This window comes from Chelonia mydas, chromosome 15, assembly GCF_015237465.2.
Source record: "Chelonia mydas isolate rCheMyd1 chromosome 15, rCheMyd1.pri.v2, whole genome shotgun sequence".
Taxonomy (NCBI): Eukaryota; Metazoa; Chordata; order Testudines; family Cheloniidae; genus Chelonia; species Chelonia mydas.
The window spans coordinates 9,338,250-9,356,067 of NC_057856.1; the positions used below are offsets into that span (position 1 = coordinate 9,338,250).

Consider the following 17,818-nt stretch of genomic DNA (forward strand, 5'->3'; position numbering starts at 1 on the left):
AAGTGTACGTTAAGCTATGTAACCACTTAAATAAATCTACATCTGATATATCCTTCCGGTGAGCAAACAGACATACCAAATTCAGCGTAAAGGCTCCATGTAGTTGGTAACCATTAACACATGGTGATTTGCAATCAATGAGAATCAAACTATAAATGCAAAACAAGATTATAATTGATTTAAATCAAGACACAATGGTGAATAAGTATTTGTCTTGCAGTAGCACCTACGAGCTCCGGTCATGGACTAGGGCCCCATTTTGCTAGGAACCACACATTAAAAAAAAACCTTCACATATACAAGTAAAAACAGGAGTACTTATGGCACTTTAGAGACTAACAAATTTATTTGAGCATAAGCATCTGATGAAGTGGGCTGTAGCCCATGAAAGCTTATGCTCAAATAAATTTGTTAGTCTCTAAGGTGCCACAAGTACTCCTGTTCTTTTTGTGGATACAGACTAACACGGCTGCCACTCTGAAACACATGCAAGTAACGGGAAAAAGCTCCCCGAAATGGAAACAGCCATATGCAGAATTTGCTACCAGAATGTACTGTATCTGATACACAGACCAGCAGCAAAGACAATCTACTAAGCTTTCATCTTAAGCCCAGGCTAAAAAACCCAAATTCCATTTCACTGTATAACATCAAATCAGGGCTCTGTGTTTTTAACATTGTTCAGCAGTACCATATGCTACATACTAGCATATATTCCATTACAGGGAAGAAAAAACAACTTGAATCATCAGTGACTATGTTCTAATCAATCTAGCTTAAAAAGCACTAGAAACGATCGGGGCAGCCCCCAAATAAGCCTCCTGAATTATATTTGCCAGATTCTCAGTGATCGGATTACGTATCACTTTTATTTAGAAGAAAATGATTTAATCTAAAAAGTCAGCATAGTATATCCATCTCTCCAAGAGAATCAGAATCACTACATACAAAATATCAGGTGTATGTTCTTCTATTTCAAGTACTCTTTATGTAATTAAAAAAGACATTCTATGAGCATACTGATAATGTCTGGCACTTATGTAACACCTTTCAGCCACAAGTACTTTACACACTTGAACATGTACACACTATATATGAGGCTCACTCCAACATGTGCTGAAATGCAGCCGCTCTGGGGTGGAATATGGCAGCTGCCTACCTCTATAAAATACTTGGAGAAGTGGTAGCAAAAAAACCATATGCATCTGAAGCTGATGGGGAATTTAGGTAGGCAGAATGTAATTTCCTTCGCTAGAATTTGGCCACAACTCTGGAGTTAACACCTCTACTTTTATGAAAAGTGTTACGAGATTTTTAAAGACCACAAGCAGTTTTACGTCTCTCTTCCCAAAGATGCACATCCAACAGCACAGTGGCCCTCTTGCACTGTATCAATTTTGCTCAGACCGATTCAGAATTAAGAATGCCACCCAATGAAATCAACATCCTTACCTTCTTCAAGGCATTACTTGTTCTACAATCCAACTCTACTGGGAGACGTGAAGCAAGATGCAATTACAGCACAAGGTACAAGGACTGCACGTCAAAGTTAACTTCAGTATCCCAAGTACTAAAGCCATTCAGCCTCCAAAGTTAATTTTTCTGGATGACCTACACTTTCTTTAACGTTGCTTTATTAAGCCTGGATGACCCATTTGTGGCCAACTCTACTACTGCTGCGCAGAAAAGACAGACCTGAAGTCAATATAGTGAACAAAATATGACAATTCCTTTGGCTACAAATGGATTTTTGGGTAAGGAGTAAGGTATGCAACTGCATGTTCGCACACAGTTATTGGTTCCACTAAAGTTGAACGAAACCAGGATCCATTTTAACCATAGAAACAGAAAGGGTGGGGAAAAAAGTAATCCACCAACATCAAGCTATTACCTGTTCAATAGCATAAAGTGCTTATGTTATTAACAAGTCAGACAAACTTGTTGTGTAAGCTCTGTACTAACCTGCTATTTTCCTACCTCTACAAGTCAAATAACTAACCACTTCCTGACATGGAGGGAGAATCGAAAAGGAGAGCCCAGCTACAAGACTAATCACACTAATATTTTAACTCATCTCTCTCTGATAAAGCAGGAAGAACTCTCAAGCTCAGAAATGCTCTACCCCATCTTAAAAAACAAACACCCCACCCCAACACAGGATCAAAGGTCAAAGCAATAATCATGGCATCCTCATCCTGAAAGCAAAAGCTGTTCTTCTCCTGCCACACACACAATGAGGAAGTAAAAATGAGGCATATGGCAGATGTTTACAGTTCACGCTTTAACAGTAATATTCTTTGCCCAAAATTAATGGTGTGAAATGAGGTTTAAAAAAAAAAAAAAGACGCAGGGCTTGTCTACACTACCACTTACTTCGGTATAACTTACATCACTCTGGGTTGTGAATAATCCACACCTCTGAGTGACATAAATTACACCAACCTATACACCGGTGTAGACAGTGTGGAGCTTCTCCCGCCAACATAGTTATCACCTCCCGCGGAGGTGGAATAATTAAGTCAATGGGAGAGCTCTCTCCAGTCAGTTTACAGCATCTTCAGCAGCCGTGCTACAGCGACGCAGCTGCATCAGTGAAGTTGCGCTCCTGTAGAGTTACTAGCGTAAACTAGCTTTCAGTAAGAGCTGTGCCAGTATCTTAGCGAACGATAACACAGGCCTGGTCTGCATTAGGATTTTACATTGGCATAGCTGTCTCTCCAAGGGGTGTGACCCCCCCACCCCCCGAGAGATATAGCTATTCTGACCTAGCCTGGTGGTAGACAGCACTAGGTCAACAGAAGAATTCTTCTGTCGGCCTAGCTACCACCTCTCAGGAAGGTGGATTACCTGTGCCAACAGGAAAACCCCTTCCACCAACATGGGTAACATCTACACTGAATCCCTACAATGGTGCAGCTGTGCTGCTGAAGCATTTTAAGTGTAGACAAGCTCAGAGGCAAACACTGATCGACTGAAGGACACATTGAGAATTTGTCAGGAGCTTGAGGGCCACACCCAATTAGTAGGCATTAGAGCCAACTGCAGCTATCCTCATTTTTAATAAGGATCTGCGGCTCACAGAGAGTAGTTCCCAGCATGCAATACTTCATCCTGATTTAAGTGCGGAGGACTACACTGTAGAACTTCACAAGCTGTGCTTCGGCTGCTCCCGAAGTGCATCTTTTGGCAGATTATTAAAATGTAAGGCAAAAAGTGCATTCCCTGAAGAAGAATATAATGGGACGGGGGTGGGTTTATTTTTACACCCAGGTGACGATAGGTCTGTAGATTTATCAATACTGTATTTTGACACGTTTTACCTAGTAAATTAAAACAATTCTTCTGGAGTAATTTGTCTGTGATAAAAAGACTTTTGGGGATTGCACACTGTAATACCTTGCAAAAAACTAATTAGCAAACAGACATACGGGACAATTTAACAATTGTTATCACCCAGCACTGAGCCAAAAGCAACCAATTCATTCTGTTTTAATCGATGGCCTTTAAATAAAGAAGTCATTTGAAAATGTTACAGTGCAAAATAAAATCTTTTCTTGATGGTAGTTTTTTTATAAGGTTTTTTAAAAAAAAAAATATATGCCCATTAGAAAGGCCAAGGAAGCATCTGAAATTTGGTTACATAAAATCCATACTTCCCGAGTACCTTATATATTTAACTTTCACTTTTACTCAACTACTACAAATCTTATTGGCAAGTTTTGGACCTTCTGAATTATATAAGTGCATAATGGATACTGTAGTTCTCCCTTTGTAGGCTATCACTGGATCAAATTTGCCCCAAATTTAGTTTCTATGAAAGTAAACTTATAAAACATTTAAAACTAATAATGTATTTCTGTTAAATTAAAATGAAATAGAAATAGGTTTTTAAAACAAATCATCCCCCTGTAGCCTCCGCATCCCAAACACTTTTTGGAAGCAGGGGAACCCAGAAGTGAAATAAATCAGAAATTGACAAACTGACTAGTCTATTTTCATGGTACACAACCAGAAATGTAAAAAGTAAGCCAACAGCCTATTGTCAGCTAGTGTGCTAACTCAGGTTTCAGAGTAGCAGCCGTGTTTGTCTGTATTCGCAAAAAGAAAGGGAGTACTTGTGGCACCTTAGAGACTAACAAATTTATTTGAGCATAAGCTTTCGTGAGCTACAGCTCACTTCATTGGAAGTGAGCTGTAGCTCACGAAAGCTTATGCTCAAATAAATTTGTTAGTCTCTAAGGTGCCACAAGTACTCCCTTTCTTTGTGCTAACTCACTAGCTAATGCATCCAAGAGCACTAAACAGCCACATGATTTTGATCCCTTCCTCCAGGGCCTGAGTTTTATTTCTCCAAATAAGAGAGTTTTTCATAAATTTCACATACGAAACATGCCCTTTCCTCTGACCCAGGATCTCCTGCAATAACTTCTATAGTTCCCACAGGTCTCACACACCAGGCCATCTGCCTGGGAGCCACATGTAAACAAGTGTCTTTCCCCTGACCTAGGGACTCCCGCAGGAGCCTGCTTGCTCCCTGTAGATCTCACAACCAACTGTGCTGCTTGCTGGACTTATCTCACCACCTGGAAGGCAGCTAATTAGCTACAAGAGGGGGTATCAAGCAAAGCTCCCTTATAGGGCCTTCCAGCCACTGCCACATAATGAAAAGTAAATTAGATTATTAACCATCTTTCTTTTTTTAAGAACAGAGGATGCTTATTTATAACGCAGGTAAAGAAAAATAGCTCTTTTTAAAAAGATATTTAACTTGGCCGTGTCCCTTTAACTCACAATACCACGGAGATGTAATGAACAGGAATTGCCATATTCTGTCTACGTGGACAGCCACATGAGAGCTATTTTGTGCACTAAGATCCTGTGCTGAGAAGGAGGTGAGTTTCTCATCCGATGAAGTGAGCTGTAGCTCACGAAAGCTTATGCTCAAATAAATTGGTTAGTCTCCTTTTCGTTAGTCTGCTTTTCTTTTTGCGAATACAGACTAACACGGCTGCTACTCTGAAACCTCTCTTAGGACTGAGCCCCACAGGAAATTGCATATTTGATTTGTAGAACAATTCACAAATATGAAGACAACAGTAACGCAAATATGAATGGTTTACTGAAGCTCCTAGCATTGTTCCATGTGTATGCTACACCAAGCAGTGTGAAGGACCAGAAACCTAGTAAATGATTTTAGTCTAAAAACAAAAAAACTCTAAACAAATATTCCTGCCTACCAATCTCAAATGATTTCTGTATTAAGTTACTGAGTTTTCAGAGTAGTGTATCAACTGGCTATCACAGATAAAAAAAAAGTTTGAGAGAGAAACAAGAGGAAAGGAAGAGGGCGGTTTAGATGTAAAACTGGGTTCTATTAACAACTCCACCACTGACTTCTTGGGCTGGGCACTTAATCTCTCTATACCTCAGTTTCCTTATCTGTAAAATTGAGCTCATACTTATTGTACCCGTCAGGGTTGTTTAGAAGCTTAATTGCAACTGATAAAGCCTCAAGTAGAATCAGCTATGTGTACGCAGAGACTACTATAAAGAGAACGGTAACACCAAGTGGTATGCCTGACAGCAAGCAAAATGTAGTTGTCCTCTGAATTAATATGCAAACTAGATACCATTAACTTGGGTTTGAATAGAGACGGGAGTGGCTGGGTCATTACACATATTGAATCTATTTCCCTAAATTAAGTATCCTCACACCTTCTTGTCAACTGTCTAAATGGGCCATCTTGATTATCACTACAAAAGTTTTTTTCTCCTGCTGATTATAGCTCATCTTAACTAATTTGCCTCTCACAGTTTGTATGGCAACTTCCAACTTATCTGTACGTATACATATATACACACACACTTCTTACTATATGTTCCATTCCATACATCCGATTAAGTGGGCTGTAGCCCACAAAAGCTTATGCTCTAATAAATTGGTTAGTCTCTAAGGTACCACAAGTACTCCTGTTCTTTTTGTGGATACAAACTAACATGGCTGCTACTCTGAAAACTTTTAAAAAAGTGCAACCTTTCCTAAATAGGACCAGGTTCTGCAGTTATGCCACACGAAAATCTCCCAATGATTTCAAAGGCAATTTCACATAAAACAACTGCAACACAGAACCCTAAATTCAATTATTCCTCCATATTCCACCCAATACCAAAGAGCTAGTATCCGCCTGCAGAACATATGGTTCCCTCCCTGTGCTTCCCCTCATCCTCACACCCATGCAACCACCATTAGTTATGCTAGTTTAGTCAGCAGCAGTTACATTAAAAGCTTTCTGAACTTTGCTTCCTTCTCTCACATAGGGAAGATTTAAGATTTCATTTAATGAAGTGTACTTAATTTCTATTCCATTCAAAGACAACTAGTATGACAATGAAGCTCCCCGTCTTCTCTTGAATTTCATTAGGTCAATATTTGTAATATAAAGTTGTTGCTAAATGACAGTTTAGCAACAACACATGGAAATATTTAATATAAAGTAAAACCTTCACAATCTGAACTTCCTTTATCCAAAACCTGGTCATGACCTCAGTTTTCAGGTAAGCGTAACTTAGTTAATTGTTTCCCCCACAGCTGCTCCAGTTCTTCACCCACACTTTCCACCTCAGGCATCTTCTCTTCCACTTGAAATAACCCCATCTGTGGAGTTTCTGAGCAAGACATATGAGCTGAGGACAGTTCACCATATAAAGATGGACATGCTGAAGTCCTGCAAAAGCTCCACAACTTCCTCAAGGCTAGCTGATATCTCTGGGCAGTGACCAGGGTTCTTTTAATAAGAAAGCTGGTATTTAAGTATATGTCTATAGGTGCGTAAGCATGGTATCTGGCCAGGAAGTTTGGAAGGCTACACACAGATTAAGAAACCATGTGTGCACAACTCAAAATCTGTTAAATCAACTATCCCAATTACCTAATACTTTCAGGTGTCCCTGAAGACTAGGTAAGCAAGGTTCTGCAGTGTTTTCTGTCACTGAAATTAGTGTGGTGGTGGTGGGGTTGTCTAGAAATATGGACTTTTGACCAAATTTTGGTAACAAACCCTAAATGCTGTTGATTATTTTTTGATCTGTGGATACTGGAAGATGCTTTGTTTTGTTAAGAAAAATACAAACAGAATTCTGTCACTTCAGATGTGGTCAGCACCAGAAAGCTGTTATGTCTGAAAAGCTACAGAGCTGCTGCTACCTATTACCAAAACGTGATATCACTGAGGCAGAGAACCAGCTGAGAAGGATATGCAACAATAATTTTCTGAATTGTACAAGACTGTGTACTGCATAGCTTTCCTGTATCTCTGCTTCACTGCCTCTCATCTCCTCAAATCTCAGCTGAAAATACACAGATTATCTCCCTTGGTTTTGCTATTTAATTTCTCTCCTTCTCGGTTACTGTTTAACCCTAACTATATTACTTAACTCCACAGCATACTGGAGAATACACCTTCTGCAAAAGACACTATATCTAAAGTTACATTGGATTTGACAGTGGGGGGAGGGCATTATTCTTTAAGAGCCCTTTCTCCCCATAACACTTTTCTTTTAGTACCAGCAGTGACTTGTACTTCCACCCTGTCAACGTACACAATAAAAAGGCTAAGTTAAAAGCCAAGTAAATGCTTCTTTGTGCACTACCATTCTGAAATATATATATTTATTTGGTAGTCCATATATAAGAGAGAGAGAGAATTTCTAAAGCATCAGTCTTTTATAGATCTTAAGCTATTTTACAAAGGACGAAGAATTAGTCTTCACAACACCCCTGAGAAACAGATATTTGTCTCGTTAAACATACGTGGAAACTGAGACACACACAACTTCCTTAAGGTCACGCAGCAGCCTAGACAGTGTCACAGCCTGGACCCAGATCTCCTGATCCCCAGTCCCATCGCTCATCCACAACACAATTCTTCGTCCTTACGAATGGGACCTCCGTAACCCTCGGCTTTGGATTTTAACACACAGCTAACCTCCCCTACCTGCTGTATTCCTTCCCTCGCCGTCACTACTTCATCATCCAGCCTGCCAGGGGCAAGAGGTGGCCCAAAGCGCTGGCCCGGGGGACCACGCTCCACCACCCCGGAGCAGCAGGGACGAGCGTCTGACGGTGGTTTCCTTTAACGTTTCCGGAGCCGTTTTTTCGGACGGCACTCCTCCCCTCCGGCCGCGCCAGGCGGTGACAGCGCCGAGAGGGGGGCCGCGTACCGCCCCGCGCCCAGGCGCCACACGTGCCTTCCCGGGCAGCCCGCCCCGGGCGGCGGGAGCGCAGAGCAAACACGCCGCGGGGCCCCCGTGACTTCCCACGCGGCGGGGGGGTAGCGAGGCGCACGTCCCGGCCGGCTCGGCGGGCCCGGGGCTGGGCACTGGAGCTACGCCGGTGCCTGCCCGGGGCGCTCCAGGCGGCCCGGCCCGCACACGGCGGGGCAGCGCCGGCCCCCGTCCGCTTCGGTGGCGGGGCCCGCCAGCTCCTGCCCCCCGCCCCCGCCCCGAGCAGCCCGGCACTTCCCGGGGCTGCCCTCGCTCAGCCCCGCGGGCGGCGGCTCAGGGCACTGCCGGCCGCTGCTCGCACGGGGTCCCGCTCCGGGCCGCCCCCTGCCCAACTGGGAGCGCGTCCCGTACCGCCCCCCAGGGCAGCCGGGGGCGAGAGGCGGCGGCAGCCACCCCCAGCCGCGCCGCTTCCCCCCCCCGAGCGCGCTCGTGGCCAGGGCGCCTCCCTCTCACCTGGCACCAGGGGCCGTGCGGCCGCCGTAGCTCGGCGCTGTCCGGCGGCTGGGTCCGTCCCGGGGCCCCGCTCCCTCCGCTCCGTTTCCTGCCACGGACCCCGCTGCTGCCGCTGCCCGAGGTGCGGCTCTTGCCAGGCGCGGCCAATCGCTCGGCTGCCTCGGCGCTCAGCTCTTAAGTCTGGTCAGTCACTTGGGCGAGCCGGGAGATCGGCGCTCGGCTACGCAGCCTGCCCACTCAGACCAAAAGGGCCGATGGGGCGGGGAATGGATCGGCGTCCGACTAACCAGCGGCTTCCACAGACCTAGGGGGGTGGGGATTGGCGCTCCACTACGCGACCTTAATCGACCAGATGTGTGGGACTGACCCGGGAGGTTTTTGGAGGAAACGGATCGGAGATCGATTCATAAACCTGTCGCTTCAAGCTATAGGGCCGGCGTACCTGGTTCCGCGCTTGATTAACCACCCTGATCACTCAGCGCAGCTCGGGCCCTGACTGGTCGAGGAGGGATCGGCGCTCGATTGGAATCACTCTGGGGCAGCGGGAGGCGGTTAACCCTTTGTGGGGAGAGTGACTCTCCCTTCCCAGGCGGGGCTCGAATGCGGGGGGTCAGTTCCCCCGTGCAGAGCTCGCGTGGGGGGCGGGCCGTTTAAAGGGGGCGCGTCCTAACCCCCCCTCCGCCGGCTGGGCTCACACCGGGGGAAGGCGGGGTCTCCGCTTCACCCACCCCTTCCATGGCTGGCTGCGTCCCAGCCGGGAGGATGGGCCGCGTCTGCCCCCCGCCGGCCTGCTGCCCCGCCGGGGTTCGCAGCCGCACGCACGGGTCAGGCCTGCCGGGGGCGTCCCGGGCCCCCTGGGTTTCCCCCCACATCGCTTTCAGGAGCGGCGGCGCGTCACGGGGGTTGAAACCCACCCTGCAACCCACCTGGGCGCTGTGGCTGAACCAGGCCATTGAAAGAAGAGATCTCAGGGTGAGGGTTTCCTAAGGGAGGCTGGAAATGGCCCTACTTGATGATCACTTTGGATAAGCTGTTACCAGCAGGAGAGTGGGGGGGGAGGAACTTTTGTTTCATGGTCTCTGTGTGTATATAATGTCTTCTGCAGTTTCCACGATATGCTATGCATCCGATGAAGTGAGCTGTAGCTCACGAAAGCTCATGCTCAAATAAACTGGTTAGTCTCTAAGGTGCCACAAGTACTCCTTTTCTTTTTAAGGGAGGCATGTGACTACAAACCAGCCTTTCCAGCACCCGTCCTAGGCGTTCAGGGGCTGCATTGGCTGCAGCCGGGACAGCTGAACTGGTGATAGCCCTGGTGAGAATTTTCCCTAAAATTCCCTTTAAGTGACAAGGCCAATGGGCAAACTATGACTTTTACGGCAGACTCGCAACTTGTTGACACCATTATTTTAAAAAAAGAAAAGGAGGACTTGTGGCACCTTAGAGACTAACCAATTTATTTGAGCATAAGCTTTTGTGAGCTACAGCTGTAGCTCACGAAAGCTCATGTTCACATAAATTGGTTAGTCTCTAAGGTGCCACAAATCCTCCTTTTCTTTTTGCGAATACAGACTAACACGGCTGCTACTCTGAAACCTGTCATTATTTTAAAATGTTTATAGGCCACCTCTGTTGAAGAATTTGGATCCCAAACTAAAACCACATTGCTCTAAATCACTTTAACCAGTTTAAGTGCCTCTGCGTTAGGAGTTTGCACCTGTATAGCTAGGTCAATTTTTTAGTTACACTATTAGTGCTTTCTAATACACACAAGGTTTAACACAAATGTATATGAAAAACTGGAAATAGGTCAGGTGAGGGAGGAGGGATTACTGACATAACAAGGGGGAGAGAAACTGCTTGGAAAGATGGATTAGAAGGCAGAGTTCACAGGATAAGGACAGAGAGTCTTCCAAGTATAAAAAGGGGTGTGGTAAAAGGTGCACAGTCAAGAGTGGTAAAGGAGACAAAAGAAACAATAGATCTGATAGGATTATGATGAGTAGAAGTACCATAGTGAAGGTAGAAGTGGGAGTAAGATGAAGGAGATTCACAACATCATTTCTATTTCTCAGTTACAGAATTTTTTTCATAGCTCTTTCAGTAGGATCTGTATATAGCCTTTCATTCTTCCTGGCTGTAAAGGTCCACAGTAGCTCCAAGCAATCTCTGTCACTGGTCTCTGTCCACAGCTCTACTCAGGCTCCTTTCCCAGGCAAGACCTGATAACTACAGTTGTCCCTCACCCCGCCTACCCACCATCACACCCCCACAGAACAAAAATTCCATACCACCCTTATCTCACTCACTACTATGGTGCTTTGGCTTTTACATCCTGTGTCTTCTCCCAGCAGGCTTTGCTCTCAGCCTAGCATCACCTGGTCCTTTGGTACTAGAAGTCCCAGGATGCCTGACCAACAGCAGGCTACAATGGTGTGCTAGGCATTTGAGAGCCAGTACGGTATGTTACAGATTTTCTGCTTACAACCATTTCATTCATACGACAAATGTATGGAATCCATCTCTGTTCATAATCCTGGCTTCAACCTTGACGGGTTGTTTTGGTTTTTTTTAGTGCCAACATGTTGATTTTTTTTACATGCTGTGAGCATGAGTTCTGTATCATGGCTACTCTGTGACTGATAATAGCTGACGTTGAGAAGTCAGAACAAAGAAATCTTTCATCAAATAAAGGAATGTGCATAAACAAAGTAAGTGAGCCTGTGATGGGGGGAAAAGACCTTTGATAGAAACGTGGGCTATGTGCAGTAGTTTAAGTAAGAGGCATGAAAGCTCTTGGGGCGTGGACAGTTAAGCTGCTGCATCTGCAAGGAAAACATAGCATTCCTTAAAGCTAACCCTCCTCCCTTGGGTTCCTACTGAATGCCTGAGAGATGAGAGCATGGGGTGTCTCCACAAGACTAATGCTAAACATGAGCAGTCTGGCATAGAGGGAGCACTACAGCAAGTGAGAGTTGGGTTTTGATCACTGAAAACTTTTGCCTCAGCAATTATACTGAGTACACTACAAAGAAATGTGTGTGATGTTGTATTGGTAAATATAACCAGAACTTTGTAGGACATGTAAAAAGACAACTTCCTTCACGGAAAGAAGAACCAATCTGCCTCAGACAAAGGGCAGTTGTTGAAGGAGTGTGTCACAGGGTGACTGGCCCTTTAAGGAGTCCTGCTTTCAGCCTCACTTGTGTCTAGTTTACCTCTCAGTCCAGGAGTCAAGTGATGGGGGGCATGTGACTAAAAACAAGGCTTGCTGGGGGATATAAGGGCACCCTGAGTTGTCTTAAGGGATATACTTAAAGAAGATGGTTGGTTGTATGACTCGCTCCTTACAGAAGATGCGGGGAATGTAAGTTTGTACGGGGTATGAGTGGTGGAGCATGTGCCTACCAGCCAGCCAAGATAAAGGTCTCAGTAGGGACTGGGTTAAGAATACAAGTACTCCTTTTCTTTTTATATCTAGGGCTGTGTCCCAGCAGGAAGCTAGGTGGAAGTGATCTTGCTTTGAAGTTTATTTATCAGACTCCCAGAAAGGGAGGCTTATTGTGAACCCCTACAAAGTGAAGTTTGATTAATTGGAGAAGGGAAACTGAGGCAGTAAAGGTACCCAGAGACAGAGTGGGTAAAGTATCTGTTACACATAAGATGTCACAAAGATGTTGAAGAGGGACGATGAATCAGAGAGAGGCAAGAAGTCTGACTCCTGGGACATCGGAAGGCATTTCAAGCATTAGGAAGGTGGTGTAATTCTATTAATAACTCTAAAATAGTAATATTTACAGGGGTGTTTTCACATAAGACTCTCATAGTACTTTCATGTACAGTACTACAGGCATACATCGCCACTGAAATACGGCCACCTCTTGGTTGGAATGCAACAACCAGGTAGTGCACAGAATGCTGTGAAACACTGGAGAGAGGGAAGCTTTGGCCAAGACACAAAACCGCACGGAATCTCCCAAAGATACATAAAGCTGAAAAGATCTGTTTTTAAGGTCTCGTATAAAAGAGCCACATGTGCTAAACTGTACAGTATTCCATTTCTCTACTGCAGAAGAACCAAAGGTGAGCTACTGTTGCTGAATGTTATAGAGAAATGCCACAGAGCTGAGTGTAGGACCTTGCAAGCTCAGCCAATAATATTTACTTACATTCATTCTCAAGTGTGCAAGTCAACATTTGTTAATGTTTGCAAGGAGAGAAAATCCTTGGCTTGAATGTGTAATAAAAGGGTAAAGCATTACACATATTCAATTGTTATACTCATTCTGTTCATAATAATGGGAAGAACCTGATGACCTTGACGGCTTGTCAGAACCCAGGTTTACTAGTTTTGGCTCACTCTGCAAGGCTTTTGTATGTCATCATTCCTTTAATTTTAGTATTCCTTCTCCTGGTTGGAGGTTTACACTAGGTGGGACACTGATGTTTCAGTGACTCAACATCCAGTGACTTTGGGGGAACATATTGTGGCAAATGTGGTAAGTGCTCAGTTGCAGCTCTGCTAGGTACCATACAAGACAATCAATACCGTTTAGGAGTTTTGTTCTCACATAAAAGGACTAAACCAGATTAAATCTTGTTTTTATCATACTCATGCTAATTGGGGGTCAAAGCATCACATCTTTAATCCTGCAATTAGCTCTGTGCAGACCAAAGTGCCTGCCTCTGTGGATGTGATAGCTGGGTCTGTGGGAAGGGTATTTGGAATATTCAGAAATTAGAAGACTGATATGCTCTGAAAGATGCTAATGATTTATAATGGATTAAACCCACTCCTGCCATGTATTTATGGAAGCTGTTATTCATAGGTGTGATGTAGCTATGTCAGTTAATGGATGTGACATCCCAACACAGTGACAGCTTGTCAATGACACAGGAGGGTGAGTGTGTGATAAGTAGACAGGAAAAGGAGGAAAGAATGGGAGAGATTCCCTGCCCTTTCACTTCAGTCCTCATTCCTATAACACCCTGCTCAGTACATGATCCTGAGTAGCTGATGATGAGCAAAACCAGATCATCAAAATCATTGTGGTTTGTGCCATAGATGTTAAAACAACCACTAGAGTGAATGAGGGAATCATAGTCATTTTCCATTGGGCCAGAGAGGAGGTAAACCTATCCCTCCAGATCTGAGAAGCCCGGCACAGACCTTCTCCCCAGCTGAAAAGTAAACCTCCTGGGGCAGGCGCATTGCAACCCGTGGACAAGGGAAGTGTCTGAATCTGAAGTATGTAACAATGCGTGTTTTATACACTGGAAGAAAAACAAGCCACAGCTGAATTGCTTTACACAAGCTGTTAGGAAGTACGAGGCAAGAGGATCCTTGACAGCTCTTATGCGCCCTCTGTTGTCTCCCTCCAAGCAGTATGGGAGATTTTACTTTTATGTGGCAGGTGCTCTCACTGTAGATCCCAAAGCATTTTAAGAACCAGGCCTTAGTGCCATACAAAAACTGCTCCTGTTTAAAAGTGTTTTTTTTTAAATCACATTTAAATGGTGCAAACCCCTTTGTGAACACAATTAAATTGCTATAAGCAAGTTACAAACAGATCTAGCTTAAGTTGGTCAGTTACCAAATTAAGCTAAATTGATAGTTGTATACATACAGACACTGAATGCAGCTCCCTCCGAGATACCAGTCTCCTGCTGCAGTCTTAGCTTCCTCCCATGACATTTTGGTAGCTTTTTCAATTCTGCTTCTGTTGTGCACTTCCATGTTAACCTTGGTCTACCTCATTGCCTCTTGCCCGGGGGGTTCCTGTCCAATGCCTGTCTTGCTATGTTTTTCAGGTCTTTACTCCATGTGTGTCCTAGCCATCTCCATTTTATTTCCATAATTTCCTGTCCTACCAGTTTGTTTCATATAGAATTTTTTGTCATTTTATTTTCTAGCCATCTGATACCGAGGACTTTCTGAGGCAGCTATTTATGAAAACTTGGAGTTTAGATAGTAAGATCTTAATAAGCCTCCAAGTTTCAGTGCCATATAGTAATAACTTTACAACATAAAAATATTTGAAGTGTAGTTTGGAGGCAGGATTTCTGTTTCTCCAGATCAGCTACAGAGGAATGTCAGGCTTCTCTTAAAAGTCTGTTTTATTAATCTCTCCTCATATGGCAGCGATTCCATACCCCTAATCATTTTTGTTGCCCTTTTCTGAACCTTTTCCAATTCTCATAGATCTTTTTTGAGATGGAGCGACCACATCTGTACACAGTATTCAAGATGTGGGCGTATCATGGATTTATATAGAGGCAGTATGATATTTTCTGTCTTACTATATCTATCCCTTTCTTAATGATTCCCAACATCCTGTTTGCTTTTTTGACAGCTGCTGTACATTGAGTGGATGTTTTCAGAGAACTATCCACAATGACTCCAAGATCTCTTTCTTGAGTGGTAACAGCTAATTTAGACCCCATCATTTTATGTGTATGGTTGGGATTATGTTTTCCAATGTGCATTGCTTTGCATTTATCAACATTGAATTTCATCTGTCATTTTGTTGTCCAGTCACCCAGTTCTGAGAGATCCTTTTGTAGCTCTTTGCAGTCTGCCTGGGACTTAACTATCTTGATTAGTTTTGTATCATCTGCAAATGTTGCCACCTCACTGTTTACCCCTTTTGCCAGATCATTTAGGAATACGTTGAACAGTACTGATCCCAGTACAGACCCCTGGGGGACACCACTATTTACCTCTCTCCATTCTGAAAACTGACCACTTGTACCTACCCTTTGTTTCCTATCTTTTAACCAGTGACTTTGATCCACGAGAGCACCTTCCCTCTTATCCCACAACAGCTTACTTTGCTTAAGAGCTTTTGGTGAGGGGCCTTGTCAAAGGCTTTCTGAAAATCTATCTACGCTACAGCCACTTTTCAGAGTAGCAGCCGTGTTAGTCTCTATCCACAAAAGGAACAGGAGGACTTGTGGCACCTTAGAGACTAACAAATTTATTGAGCATCAGCTTCCGTGGGCTACAGCCCACTTCATTACCGGACCCCAAATCACATTCATCCACCTGTCTGACAGGTCTGCTCTTTACTAGGTTCAACCACTTTGCCGGGCACCGAAGTCAGGCTTGCTGGATCCGCCTCAGACTGAGTCCGGCCCTCCACCCGCCCAGTCGCTACCCGACCCTGGATCCAGACCCGGCCCGGGATCTGCCCCCTCCCCTGTCTGGGGCCTGCCCAGGCTCCGCCCGCCGCTCGAGCTAGCCCAGGTTTCGAACCTGCCGCTCCGAAAGCGAGGGGCCCAGAGCTCAGCCCCGCCCCCTCCCTCCCAGCCCGAGCACCTGACTCCTCCCATTTCTCCCCGGATGTAGGTGTCCTGCGCATCCGCCTGCGCGAGGCCCCGCCTAGGCAGCCCCTGGGACCCGGAAGTGGCGCGCTGAGGTCCTCGGCCAGCTGCCGCCGAGCCCGAGTCCCGGCTGAGGCGGCGGGAGCAGGAGAGTCCGAGTTCCGGCCGGGCCGCGTCCCGCCGCTATGAGCGCGGCCGGGCTGGTGTCTCCCGCGCCCCCGGCCCCTGTCCCGGCGGGGCTGCCCCCCGCCGCGCTGCCCCCCGGCCCCGAGTACTACGAGGAGGAGGAGCTGGAGAGCGCCGAGGAGGAGGACGGCGAGCGCAGCGGCCGGGCCCGGGACTCCGACGAGGGTGAGTGGCTCCCCCCCGCCCTCCTCACAGCGGGCAGAGGGAGGCGGGGGGAGGGTCGGGGCGCAGGGGGGAGGGGGAGCAGGGTCGGGGGCGAAGTGGGGGAAGGGGGTGGGGTGTACCAGGAGATGGGGTTCAGTAGTTTGACGGCTTGGCAGGTGGCTAAACTGCCCGAGGTGGGGAGAGGGTGCCTGGGTGATCCTGGGGAGTAGGAATGTGTGGCAGAGGAAATCTAGGGAGTTACTGCAATAGTGGTAGAGGAGGAAGTTTGGGTGAGGAATTGATTTAACAGCTTGGTGGAGAAGGGAATGAGTTCAGGTGAACTGGGATAAAAAAGGCAGTAGAGAGTGTTTGGAGAGGAGGTTGGAGACTCAGGGGCATGGGGTGAGATGAGTTAGATGGAGAAAATGATCCAGGACAAAAGGAAGCTAGCTGGGTTATTGGGATAAGGAGTTGGGAAAAGGGAAATAGAGAAGTGATGGAAAAGAGAATTGGAAGAGGGACTCCAATATGATCAGAAAAGGTACTGGGGTAGAGGAGGGGTTTAATGGGGCACACTGAGAAGAGGTGGTTGTGGGGAGAGGAATAGTGAAAGGACAAAGTAAGAACATGGCAGTTGGGGTGGCATTTGGCTTTGTTTCAGTGGTATAAAAGTAACAAAAGAAGAGGCGGTGCCCCAGGGGTTGGGAAGAAAGGGTATGGGTGGGGGTACAGAGGGATGAAATTAGGGAGTATAATAAGAGAAATGGGTCATAGAAGGTTAGGGGGGGACTCTTGGTAGATACAAGGGGAAGAAGAGGGAGGAAGAAATGAGCCATGCACAATGTTGAGAGAGACTCTTGGGGTGACAGGGAGGAGATGATGCTGTGAAAGGGAATCATCTGCTTTGTGCTCTCATTTCTTCATATTTCAGTTTAAGGCGAGTTGCTTTAAGCATCTTATTGTGGCATATCATGAAAGCATTAGTGCATTCAAGGCTTTTCTGAAGTCTTGATATCCTGGGGTGGGGAAGGTGAGGGTGTTTTTAAGGACTCTTCATCTTCTCTGAATAGTCCTTCCCTTTTGATGTTTAGAGTTGTCATAAATCATTTTAAACACACCCAGTGTGGCTAAAATTTATTGTGATGTGTTTGAATTAAAATACCAAGGCTTCATCAGTTTATCTTAGGAGTTGTGGCCCTCTCTAGCATGGTCTGCTGTAGCTATCTCTTTGACTGATACCTTATTTGATACATTGAGTTTTATCTTAACACAAGGAACCTGAAGTGTTTGGTATTTTAAGGAAGAAATCTGAGAAGGGCAGATGGAATTAGAGACTGAAGTTCCAAGTCCACACAATAGCTAATGTACTGGTAGTGCAGGCTTTCCAGCTCTATCCTTCCAATGTGTCTAATCCCTGACTTGACCGGAT

General features: G+C 45.5%; 2 protein-coding genes across 6 annotated transcripts in view; one reads left to right on the forward strand and one right to left on the reverse strand.

The window, feature by feature from the left end:
* Positions 1-9,434, reverse strand: part of TAOK3 (TAO kinase 3) — a 141,976-nt gene extending 132,542 nt beyond the window's left edge. For 2 of the 5 annotated variants that reach the window (XM_043529746.1, XM_043529745.1), the window contains exon 1: positions 8,737-8,902. The gene's annotated coding sequence lies outside the window, so the exon portion shown is untranslated. Of the gene's footprint in view, positions 1-7,994; positions 8,317-8,736 lie in introns of those variants that run through there. The other 3 variants (XM_037879189.2, XM_043529744.1, XM_037879190.2) reach the window with 3 other exon arrangements.
* A 6,655-nt stretch (positions 9,435-16,089) lies between these two features.
* The window catches only part of SUDS3 (SDS3 homolog, SIN3A corepressor complex component), a 30,094-nt gene continuing 28,365 nt past the window's right edge, over positions 16,090-17,818 (forward strand). The window contains exon 1 of the mRNA XM_037878582.2: positions 16,090-16,410. Coding sequence (XP_037734510.1) covers positions 16,245-16,410 — 166 coding nt within the window. The 5' untranslated portion in view covers positions 16,090-16,244. The remainder of the gene's footprint in view (positions 16,411-17,818) is intronic.